Source organism: Raphanus sativus, chromosome 7 (genome assembly GCF_000801105.2).
Source record: "Raphanus sativus cultivar WK10039 chromosome 7, ASM80110v3, whole genome shotgun sequence".
NCBI classification, from domain to species: Eukaryota; Viridiplantae; Streptophyta; class Magnoliopsida; order Brassicales; family Brassicaceae; genus Raphanus; species Raphanus sativus.
Window position 1 is genome coordinate 6,491,197 of NC_079517.1, and position 12,177 is coordinate 6,503,373.

Genomic DNA, 12,177 nt, shown 5'->3' on the forward strand with positions numbered 1-12,177 from the left:
TAGTATATGATATATATTATGTATTTTTGTATTGAATAAAATGAAGATGAAATCTGTATAGTAATAGAAATAGTTAGTGGTTTGGTTAATTTCTTGATATATTAACCACCGAATTTAAACCGGTTAATTGTAATGTTCAATGGGTCTATTAGCAAACATGGATATAAAGAGGTGGGCTCAGATTAAGTTGGGTTTAAAAAGTTTTGTTATGTTTTGTTCGTGAAAATATTTTTTTTTGAACAATTGAACTGGAAAAAAATACGTCCGGCAACTTCGTTTCCTCCGTGGTCGTGTATACGTCTCCTCCGCGATACCTGCACTGATTATTACATAAGTTTTTCGAGTTTAGTGATGGGGGTTTGCTCTAGACTGTTATTGTAAGGTGACAACTTACTTCAGCTATGGTTGATCCGCATCGGCACGGAATCATTCATTCTCCGAGGGTTCGTCGTCGTCAGAATCTGCAACAATTGAGGTTTTTAATTTATTTGTTTATAATTTATGATAACTAAATCATTTTTTTCTGATTCTAGTATATATGTTTTTGGGTTAATTTCTCTGATTTCGAACTCCTAATCTCAGATGTTTTAGCCGGTATTTCATGGAGCCAGAAAATAGATGTGAAGATCTAGTCATCAGGAAACGTACCGGTCGATCGTGGCAAGCCTTTGAATGCCTCTCTGTAGACGATGTTGGCTATTGTTCTGCTCTTCTCTCCTGTTCTGCTCATGTCTAAAATTTTGAGGCCTTTCGGTGTAGTAACTCTCGACAGTGCCACGTACAGCTGACCGTGGCTGAAGACAGGTTTTGGCAAGTATAGTGACACGTTTGATAAAGTCTGACCTTGTGATTTGTTGATTGTCATCGCATAACAGACCCGGATCGGAAACTGCCTTCTCTTCAACGTGAAAGGATGGTTTGATTCTGTTGGCGACAGTATAATCCGTGGCAGGAGAATAGGCTCTCGCTTTGTTGTCGATGTAAGCATTTCTGTCTTGATAACCTTTTCTCCCATGTGTGTCACTATAAGTCTTGTGCCGTTGCATAAGCCTTCGTTTTGGTTCAGGTTACGCAGGAGCATGACTGGGACACCCACTTTGAGACGTAGCTTATGAGCTGGTAAACCTGGAAACTCCAATGAGTTTAGATATTCCAATGGGTATGACATTTTTAATTCTTCTGAATCCTGCTCATTTTCTGCAAAGCTGTCCGCACTGAAGTACTCCTTCTCTTCTCCAGGTACTTGAGACACCAGATAATTGTTGATCTCGTCAACCGTGATATTTCTTGGTGTCAAGATGGCTGTATCCCTGAGTTTTTGCCGATCTGTGTAGTCATTTGCAAAATCCGAAAATGCAGAAGAGCAAAGTGTCTCCAAAGGGTCTGAATTGACAGGGAGTAGAACAGTGTTGTCTATGAATATTTGATCTTCTGGTGTTTCACTGTTGGACATTAGCTGATGTTCTGCTTCTGCTCTGCCATCACCAACCTGAAGAATCCAGTCTGCGAAAGCCTTTTCATCCGGATCTACACGCATGTTCTGTGTGAGAAGGAATATCTCGCAGTTTCTCCATAAGAGCGAACGATTAAGAGCTGCGTTGACTGTTTCTGGTCTTGTTCCTTGTGGGATTACTGGCAATATCTGGCGGAAGTCACCTCCTAGAAGAATGGTCTTGCCACCAAAAGGTTTCGTTGATGCCGATGGATCTGAGACAGACAAAATATCTTTGAGAGTACGATCAACAGCTTCAAACGCGTGGCGATGTGCCATAGGTGCTTCGTCCCAGATGATCAGGTCTGATTCGCCTAGGAAGTTTCCTAAGACTGTTCCGGGTTTAACTTCGCAGTAGGTGTCTTCGTAAAGCTTGAGTGGGATACCGAATCTTGAATGTGCTGTTCGTCCTCCAGGTAAGAGAAGCGCGGCAATGGCGGAGGATGCTACGGGGATCACCTTCTTTCTTCTCGATCTTAAAGCTGCGATGATTGTTCGGTACAGAAACGTTTTACCTGTACCTCCTGCTCCATAAAGAAAGAAAAGCTTGCCTTCGTTCTCATACACGGACTTGATCACTGCATCATAGACTGCTTGTTGTTGCTGGTTGAGTTTATCAAAAAGCTTCTGGTGGGTCCTGGCTTCCTCGGTTATGTCAAAGTGGTTGTGCTTCTCCATTGCTTTTTTTTTCATGTCATCCATAATAGCTTTGTTAGGAAGTGGCATTCCCGTGAACTGAGTCAATGACTTCTCAAAACCTTGTAACATGCTTTCTATCTCGATGAGAGTGTAATGCTGGAGTTCGCATGGTGTCAGCTGAAGGCCAGGGAATCTAAGCACACGTCTCTGGTGCATGAGCACATCTTCTGCCATGTCCTGCCAAGAGTGTTCCCAAAGTTTTTGTGGATCTGAGACTTGACAAAAGACGAGGATGAGCACAAAAAGATAACGAAGACTTCTTGGAGATGAGAACTGTGATGCATCCGACATTGAATCATGCCAGTCCTTGTCTGACCCGAGCAAGCCTCTTGCATAGCAGGCTTCTTGGAAAGAATCATACTTGATGTCACCCACTGTGTACAAATCATCATAGCTTGTTGGGCCTCGAAGCAGGCTCACCAAAATGCCAAGGTAATATTTGTCGCCAGCTGCTGGGTTTATGTTGACGATTCTCCCAATGCTTCCTCTCTGCTTTCTTCTTGTGTAAATTTTGTTTGAATTGTCCCACACAAAATAAAGCAGCATCTCGATGTATTTTATTTTCCTAACCTCCTCGTAGAGTCTGTTCATTTCGAACCACTCGGTTAACATTGTTCTCCCATGTAGGTACCGGGTCTGGACATCCTCAAGGTCTTCATCCTCATCAAAAATAGCCGTCTGTTCTCCAGGAAGGTGGACTGGCAACTTCTGTACTGCTGGGGTGTTGTGGTGAATGTCGAAAGCAAATATTCTCCACATTGATTCACAGGCTGAAAGGTACCTACCCTCAATAAAATCATCTATCTCATTCCTTGGCTTTCCTTTTTTACTACCAGAGGGACCAGACTGATCTGTGTTCTTTACGAACTTGAATGCGGCTCTATCAACACCTTTTGTAATGTACTTGAAGAGATATTTGATGGCGCTTGATTTGTTGCACCATTCGACGTTGACATGCGCCTTGTATTTTTTCAGTATCTCGATGTTGTGTGGGACGACAAACTGGTTATCTAGCTTTATGTTTCCCTTCTGAACGAACTGATCTGTGTTCCGGCGCTTATAGACGATGTAACCAGTGTCGTTGACTTGGGTGTGCGGGACATAGCTGCGGGGGAACTTCTTAGTACAGACACCATCTTCCATGCACGGAGAATTTTTCCTGTCTTTCCCACAGGGGCCATGCATCATGTGCTGCTCCACCAGACAATAAGCTTCTGGATCTTTTTCTCTGTCGGGAAGCTCTGCCGAAACGATTCTGTCAATGTCTCTAGCTGTTGGGTTTCTGAAGTCTCCTTCGAGCCATAAAAGTATGTGACAATGTGGTAGCCCTCTCTTCTGGAACTCTATGGTGTAGACAACTGGTTGTTCAGAAATGAAAAGGTTAGTATTTTTGGAAAAACCGTTTAGAAATAGATGCCGTAATGTATAGGATTAATTTTTTTTTTTAAATTGTATGTCGCAGGGATCAAACCTGCTTTAGCACGGGGGAAGAAGACGCCTTTGTTGAAATCTGAAATCATCTCGTCAAGTTTCATCTTGAACACTCTAGCCTCCAGGTCGGGGCGGTCGTTGGGATCGTCAGAGCCATACATTTTCAGGTGGTCAGATATCTCCTCCCATTTAGGATTGGTTGTAAAAGTGATAAATAAGTCTGGATTACCTTCCCATCGACATATTGCCATCGCATCGTGATATTTTTCCGCCATATAACGGGGACTCCCTGTATGACTTGAAGGTAATATGACTCTCTTCCCAATAGATTTTGCGTCAGTGTCACCATTCATGACTGCATCTTCTACATTGTTGTACAGGTCAGCCCTGATTTTCTTCTGATTTAATCGAAACCAACGCAACCTCTCCTGTTCTATGCATGTGTAGGCGTCAACGATATACTGGTGCAATAACCTTTTCGAACCCACGATAACCATGCCTTCATCTAAGCGAGTCTGTATCTGGTAAGCAAAGAATTCTCTCTTTGTGATGTATTCCCTTTTCCTTGTGTTCCCATCAGTATTAGTGACATGTATGTTTTCATTGAAGCCCGCCTGCCCATATGGGAATAGGAGTGGATATTGCAGAGTCATAAAGAGTGGATGCATATCACTTATATGCTGCAGTCCTGACGATCTGTGTTGAACAACTATATCTCTCTCGCCCATATCCTCGTTGAAGTCACCAACGATTAAGCCTGCTATTTCATCTGTCTGAGGCAAATCATATTGACGATTACGTTTGGACTTGCCGGTCAGTTTTATGCTGAATTCCTCGCAGCCACCAGACTCATGAAGGTCTCTTGCTTTCCTGAAAATCTTGGTAAGACAGTTGTAAGTGTCCATTGTTTCCACCAGCTCTTTCACTATATTAGGATCCAGTTCACCTACTTTAGCTGTTCGACTGACTGTTGAAATTCTATTACGGATCTCATTCGCGGTATCAACGATGTATAGCTGACTGAATTTTGGAGTTTTCCCTGGTTCAGGTACTAAAGATCCGATCCTGTGTGCATTTTGACCATGGATGCGGTAAGTGAAAGGACCTGTTTTGTGCATGACCGATTGATCCATCTGAGCCCCCATAGACGTGAAAGCCAAGATGGAGTTATATGTGCGGATGTCACGTTGGAATTGTGTTGAGCTGAGGAGTTTTTTCAAGACAGGAGGAGCTTCTAGTTCAGGTGGGAGTTTTACACGTCCTTGTTGACAGCATATACTGAATAGAGGTGTCTTGTTTCTGGTTCCTTTTTTTTCCTTTTCCCAGACCAGAGCTTGGCAAAATGGGCATTCAAGAATCCCGTTATATGTCTGTTTCTGAGACTGTGGCTTCTTCGCCTTAGATTGTGACTTGGACCCTAAGAAAAATAGAAGTTGGCCTGAGTTAGGTAGATTGTTTGGAAGAAATTTGGTTAGTTTCAGAAAGCATTTCCATAGTAGACAATCACCTTTCCTATTGGGTTTTATTCGGATTGGTCTCTTTGATAGAATGATAGCTCTCCGCATAGACCTTGCTATTCTTTGGGTTTCTGCATGAACTATAGTTGTTAGTGACATCAGATTGGTAGGTATTATATAGAATCGGAGCTGACCTTTACGGTTTTGAGTTTCATTGCTCGAGCCAGCAATCATCAGAGCAGTGTCTGATTCATGTGAAGTGTTTCCCTTGTGCCGTTTGTTCCATCCTGTTGCAGATTGATCGTGTGTTTTTCTTTTTCCCATGATAAGCTTCTTCCAATGTTTATTGTAAAGTCAACTTTCTTTGATCAAGAAATGGAAATCCGTGGGAGTGATGCCGACTTCTGTGTTACCTCTCTATTTTGTAACGTACAATAAATGAGACTGTTGGGTTTATGTTTTGAAGCTTTTGTTAATGTTTGATCTCCATGTTTTTTTGTTAGGTCCATTTTCATAAGGAAATCGATATGTAAAAGTGTCTACTTGTGGTTTTAGTGAATGCCTAATAATTGTGGTTGTATTATGAAGCAAACATTTGAGACCGATCTCATGAAAATAGAATAATTGATTCTACACAGTAGATACGTGATAAAAATTGGAAAATACGAAACAGGGTGATGGACTCTTGATGGTTTCCCAAGTGAGTGATTGAAGACTTGCAGTAATTGGGCCATTATATGGGAGTGAATGTTTATAATATAGTTTAGTTATACAATTTTAAATTAATTTATTATTTTTAATAAAATTACGTTTGTTTCTTATTCAAAACCTGGAAGTAAGATGTTGAATATTAGGAGTGTTGTGTAAGGAAACATTTTTCATTGCCATGAGTAGAAAAGGTATAATAATAAGTATATTTTCTATAAAAGCAGCCACTCAATATTTCGAAATTATAACTCATTTGGAAATTTAAAGAATAAATCAATTCCGCTGTAATCAAGGGGGTTAAAAATTCCAAGCAATGGTAAAATGTAAATAACAGCTAAGAACCACTACTTATTGCATTTTTAAATCTTAAGTATGTAGGAAAAATCCAGACTGACTGCTAAACTATAAATCAAATAAAGCCCGTCAAGGATGCATTAATAATTCAAAACAGCAAAAAATATCCGTTCATGTGAAATGGCAAAAAGAAAAGCATAGATAGAGGTCTTGACATAGCTATTAGAAGCTTTTAATTAAGAAAACATAGATAAGGGGTTTGACGGGCTGAGTGGGGAGAGTCTTCACGATTACTCACGTCCACCACGCTTGCGTTTCTTCAATCCATCTTCCTTCCCTGTCCCCGAAGTTGAACCTGCCACTTCCACGTTTTCCTCAGCGTGGGGAGGGATCCTCTCAAGTTGGTCCTGAGTAACATAAACTTGAACTGTTAATAAAACGATGACACCAGCAAACATATTAACATGTTGTTTAGACAACCTTTCCATGGTTCACCAAAGTGTCATCTTCAGTCATGGTAGAGACGGTGAAGGTCCGGTGGTTAGGAGTGAAGTTGAAAGGTGTCACACGTATGTGAAACAAAAACTTTTTCCCTTCTAACTCTTCAAGACATGCTGGGAGTTGCTCCTCTCCACCGTCATGCACCTGCAGCGGATGAGCAATAGTCAGGAGTTATATTATACCTGCATAGAATGCTATAACTGATCTGATTGTTTTAGTACCACATCAAGGGCAAGAGCAGCAGCATTCTGTTTAGTCAGTTTTGACATCTCCTTATCGAAGGCAACAAACGTGGCGCTGTCTTTGCCATCATCGACGGCGAGCTCAACACGGAACCTAACACAAAGGGTTGGAATTAAGGGTGAGAATATAACTATATCTGGGTTGATAACTGTTAAAGTGTAGACCATCTTACCTGACGACACCAGTGACGTCAGAGGTTAAACATCTGGTGCAGTCAAGGGATGTTCCATTCCTCTCCAATTTCTTGTTGCAGCCAGTGCATGACACAAATGACCAGCCATTTTCCTGATTGACACAAACAATCTGTGCCTTGCAGAGAAAGTCAGCTTCCTGTGTCTGCCCAAGCGCAGTGTTTTAGTCACCGGTAATTATGGAAAAACTTCTGAATTATACCAGAGTAAGGAAAGAGAGATGATTACCTGCTCATTGGAGTTGGAGATGTACGTGTTCAGATCCCCAATGGTGACAAGCTCTTTTCTCTTGATCCCTTCGAGAGTGTCAACACAAGTGTACGCCTGAGTTGCTGTAACTCCAAGACCGCCGATAAAATCTGCTATCTCAGGGATTCTGGTGTCAAAAAAGAACATAGTTCCTTGTGTGGAGTTCAGGTATAGGTTCCCTGTTTATTAAAAACACATGTAAGTCAGTCTTTTAGAATGTAAAAAAACTTTTAAAAATGATAATTCTGTTTATACATACACACATTCAGTGTGATCAATAAACCAAACTGACTAATAGGATAGGCTACATTAATATTATTGTTTATAATTTTTCATTTAGGTGCGGTTAACTAATAGGCTAGCTACTCTTAAACAGCCTTATATAGATATTAGAAGATGCTCATATTATTTTTTACCTCCAAACAGCTTAGGATTAACAGAGGTCACCAACATCACGGATTGGGATCTATCCCCATCCTTCAAAAAACCCCTAAAGGTGGACGCAGCCTCATCCCACAAAGAAACGTACACGGTTACATTCCTGTGACAGTAGAAAAATGCAGACAGGACAACAAAATAATAAGTTCATATGAAGACAAATTTCATACAAAGTGTCTTACATTGTAACACCATTTAAACTCAAAAGACACACAAACTCAAAAAGACCATTTCACAACCTTGAGGATATAACAACATTTAAAAGATAACTTACGGTTCGATTAGGAGGCGGACAACGATCCTGGTTGTGTCCGCGGTGTTATTGAGATCAGAACCTTGCACAGAGCGAATCTCCCCTACGACATCTGGGGGTGTAAAAATAATATTAGCAACTGTGAGTGATGATTTAACTACAAACTGTTATAAGAAAGTTAACAAACCTGGAAGCTCCAAGTTAGTATTGGCGAGAACTTGAAATTGGCCAATACGTCTCACCATGAAGCTGTTGGTTTTGATCACGGGGGCATCCACCTGGACGTCAACAATACGTGTCGAAGGAAGGAATCGGATCAGAAACTGATGTTCGGTGACCTTGTACTTTTCGGACACCCTACCAACCTCAAAACGTTCCAATCTCACGATTGAACCAGACACCAGAGACGACCGGTAATAGCTGACCCGGTTAGCTGGGATAAAACAATGGATCACAGTGTCCTGTAATAAGAAAACATTATCTCATTAACTTATCATAACAATTTTGACAGGAAAAAGAAAAAATAAAGATGAAGAGTTTTCACACACGACCAATGAATAATCAAGTTCATATATCGACTTTAAAAAATTCACGCAAGTATTTTGGAAAGAACCATCACCATCTCATCGAGGAGCAGAATGGTTATTCCCAGAAGCTCCCCATTCTTATTGATGTTCTTAGCATCCCAAAATCGGATGATCCTACCGACCACAGCCTGGGCGGATCTTCCAAGTCTGAGTGAATTGAAGGTGGAGTAGGGGACGGCAGCGACGGCGGAGACGGCAGCGACGGACGGGATAGCGGCTGAGGCAGCTGGTGAAGTCATTTTCGCAAGAGAGTGAAGAAGCTGTAAACGATGTTGTGAGAAATTAAGAGAAAAGGTTGAGAGATTACCTCGAGAAGTCTATATAAATTAGGATTTGACAGGCGTTACGAAAGAGTCTTAATGATGGTCATTAAGTGATGAACAACGGAAGAGAAAAAGGAATCGTCAGGAGAACGACCTTGAACGTCACAGGCGGATGCCCTGATTAGTCCGTCGCCGTTGAGAGGAAGAGATATGGGCCTGCATAAGGACATGAATTCTAACAGACATAGCTCATTAAAACAGATATGCTCAAAGGCCTAAACAGACATAAAGCCCATTGGTTAATCTTAAATTAACTATTCAGAAATTGTTAATGAGCTATCTCTCCGATAATGACATTCGACTCGAGGGTGTAGCTTATGTGAAATTCATAGGACTATATAATCATATTCATATTCAAATACTTGATTAACCTGAATATATATCTTTATTTAATTTGGGTTTATGTAACTGATTATACATGTAAATAAAATGGACTGACCTATCAACCTAGAGAACTTTTGTTGCAATCTCTTGGTTTAGTATTAATATTATAAAAGCAGTCATGTCGATGACTACATTTGAAAGTAAATATTCTGTTATATTATTTCTTTTTATGTTACATGAATATCTAGTAATCCAACTTAAACCAAATAAACCGAGTTCGGTTTGCCCTAATCCATAACGGTTTACATAGAAACCGGTGAGATTTCAAAATAAATTAGTATTATGTGTGAACCGGGAAACGGTTAACAAATAAAGTGAGATTAAATGTTAATTATGTTCTATACCATAAATAATGTCCTAGATACCTCGTGAAACACTTTTATGGTCATGGTTTAAATCTATAAGCAATGGTCAAATAGATATGCAGCTGATAAATCACATGAAAAAGGTACACCATTCGTAAAGTAGCAATTAAATAAAGCCCGTCAAGGATTCATTAATAATTAAAATCAGAAATAAAAAATCCTTGCATACGAAATGGCAAAACGAAAGCATAGATAGAGGGTTTGACAAAGCTAGTAGAAGTTCTCTTAAAAACATAGATAAAGGTTTTGACGGGCTAAACGGGAAAAGGTTTCCCAATTACTCACTGCCACCACTCTTGCGCTTCTTCTGAGCATCTGACTCCCCTGGAGGGGTGTCTGAAGCACACTCCTCATCCATCTTGTTTCCCAACATAGCAGGCCCAGAAGATGAAGCTGCAAGTCCGACGTTTTCCTCAACGTGGGGAGGGAAGCTCTCAAGGTGCTCCTGAGTCACATAGGTGTATCCCTGAGCTGCTGTAGCTCCGATACTGCATATAATATGTCGACACCGTTAACTTACAGTTGTTGCATCATATTAATTAAGTTTGATCTTTACCTGCTCACAAACTCTGCTATCTCAGGGAGGCCGGTGTCAAAAAAGAACCTAGTTCCTTGGGTGGAATTCAAGTACAGGTTCCCTGTTTATTTTTAGAAAATCATGTAAAGTGTGGAATAAAAAACATTCACAACTAAATCAATTAGAAGATGATCATATAATTTTTTTTTACCTCCAAACAGCTTAGGACTAACCGAGGTCACCAACATAACAGACTGGGACCTATCCGCAACCTTCAAAAAACCCCTGAAGCTTGATGCAGCATCATCCCGTAAGGACACATAAACGGTCACAGCCCTGTAATAGCAACAGAACCGAAGATTTATGAAGCTAAAACTTAGGCAACACAACAGAACAATAATCTCAACCGAACCGAAGATTTATGAAGCCAAAACTCAGACAACAGAACAGAACAATAATTTCACAGATAGACATCACAACACCATTAAAATTTTTAAAACAGAACATGCTTCCCAACCTGAGAGAATATAAAACTTCACCGAAGATTTATGAAGCGAAAAATTAGACAACACAACAGAACAATAATCTGAACGGAACCAAGATTTATGAAGCCAAAACTCAGACAACACAACAGAACAATAGTTTCACAGATGGACATCACAACACCATTAAAATTTTTAAAACAGAGCATGCTTCCCAACCTGAGAGAATATAAAACTTCAAAACGACTTACGGTTCGATCAGGAGACGGACAAGAATCCTGCTCGTGTCTGCGTTGTTCTCCAGATCGGAACCCTGCACCGATCGGATCTCTCCTACAACATCTGCAGAGTTTAAAATATTTAAGAAACAGTCTGTCATGATACAACTAAAGCGGCAGTACAAAAAAACAACAAACCTGGAAGCTCCAAGTTAGTATTGGCAAGAACTTGCAGATGGCCAATACGCCTCACCATGAATCTGTTGGTTTTGATCACAGGACCAACCACTTGGACTCCGACCATTCGTGTTGAAGGAAGGAATCGAATCACGAACTGATGTTCGGTGACCTTATACATATGGGACACCCTTGCAACCTCAAAGCACTCCAATCTGACAATTGAACCGGGCACCAGTGATGACCGGTAATGGCTGACCCGGTTAGCGGGGATGAAACCGTGTATCACCGAGTCCTGTGGGTACAAAAGATTATCAATAGCTTCTCATTCAAAATTTTTACCAAAAATAAATTCAAGAAGTCATAATGAGTAGTTTTCAGAAACGAAATCAGAATCAGCAGGTCAATTCTACGGAATCATAATCTACCTAACCAATACACATACGCATAAGTCTATATCTTAATGTTTTCAACCTCAACACTAAAAACCTTCATTCCCCTAACACACGGAGTAAACGAACAGAGCTATGAAAATCATATTTCTGAATCGTATAATAATCAGAGAGGAACATCACCTTCTCATCAAGTAGTAGAAAGGTTATTCCCAATAGTTCCCCGTTCTTATCGATATCCTTAGCATCCCAGAACCGGATGAGTCTACCGACCAAAGACTGGGCGGTCCTGCCAAGTCGGAGTGAGCCGAAAGTGGTGTATGGGACGGCGGCGGCGGCGGAGACGGCGGAGACGGCGGCGTCTTCAGAGACGGCGGGGACGACGGAGACGGGGGCGACGGCAGAGACGGCGGCGAAGACAGCTGGTGAAGTCATTTTTGCAAGAGTATTAAAATGATGACAACGATGCTATGAGGAGTGAACAGAAAAGGGTTGGAAGCTAACCTCGTAAACTCTATATAAAAGGATTAGAGAGACGTTACGGAAGTCAGAAGAAGTGCCCAGTTGAGTGTTAATGAACACCATAACTGCAGAAGAACGGAAGAGGATGAGGAAGAGGAAGAGAGATCGAGGGCGATCAGAGAAAAAAAAAAAAACCTAAACGACACGTGAAAAAGAGATCGATGGGCCATAGGAGAAAACAAACAAAGTGAAACAGGTTAAAAGCCCATAAAAACGCCACGTGGCAACTTTGTGGGAGTGATACTCCCCTATTA

At 40.9% G+C, this 12,177-nt stretch overlaps 2 protein-coding genes and 1 long non-coding RNA gene across 5 annotated transcripts; 1 reads left to right on the forward strand and 2 right to left on the reverse strand.

The window, feature by feature from the left end:
* Positions 1-191: 191 nt before the first annotated feature.
* LOC130497612 (uncharacterized) lies at positions 192-5,555 on the forward strand. 2 transcript variants are annotated; one of them, XR_008936615.1, is made up of 10 exons: positions 192-475; positions 583-980; positions 1,067-1,159; positions 1,240-2,623; positions 2,819-2,968; positions 3,167-3,571; positions 3,654-3,926; positions 4,070-4,146; positions 4,232-4,504; positions 4,671-5,555. It is a non-coding gene; the product is annotated as an uncharacterized LOC130497612 (long non-coding RNA). The 2 variants fall into 2 exon arrangements; XR_008936614.1 differs by having other exon boundaries at positions 193-475; positions 4,003-4,146.
* A 641-nt stretch (positions 5,556-6,196) lies between these two features.
* Positions 6,197-9,015, reverse strand: LOC130497496 (uncharacterized). 2 transcript variants are annotated; one of them, XM_056990343.1, is made up of 11 exons: positions 8,851-9,015; positions 8,576-8,769; positions 8,322-8,417; positions 8,144-8,234; positions 7,978-8,068; positions 7,682-7,806; positions 7,245-7,444; positions 6,998-7,161; positions 6,804-6,918; positions 6,562-6,726; positions 6,197-6,488 (listed from the first exon to the last, which is right to left on the reverse strand). In XM_056990343.1, exons 2-11 carry the CDS (start codon positions 8,576-8,578, stop codon positions 6,372-6,374), a joined length of 1,167 nt encoding a protein of 388 aa, XP_056846323.1. In that variant the 5' UTR covers positions 8,579-8,769; positions 8,851-9,015; the 3' UTR covers positions 6,197-6,371. The 2 variants fall into 2 exon arrangements, with proteins under 2 accessions (XP_056846323.1, XP_056846322.1); XM_056990342.1 differs by having other exon boundaries at positions 8,144-8,417.
* A 719-nt stretch (positions 9,016-9,734) lies between these two features.
* On the reverse strand, positions 9,735-11,893 carry LOC108837102 (uncharacterized). Its single transcript, XM_018610172.2, has 6 exons — positions 11,585-11,893; positions 11,031-11,304; positions 10,866-10,956; positions 10,344-10,468; positions 10,172-10,253; positions 9,735-10,103 (listed from the first exon to the last, which is right to left on the reverse strand). Exons 1-6 carry the CDS (start codon positions 11,834-11,836, stop codon positions 9,893-9,895), a joined length of 1,035 nt encoding a protein of 344 aa, XP_018465674.2. The 5' UTR covers positions 11,837-11,893; the 3' UTR covers positions 9,735-9,892.
* Between the last annotated feature and the right edge of the window lie 284 nt (positions 11,894-12,177).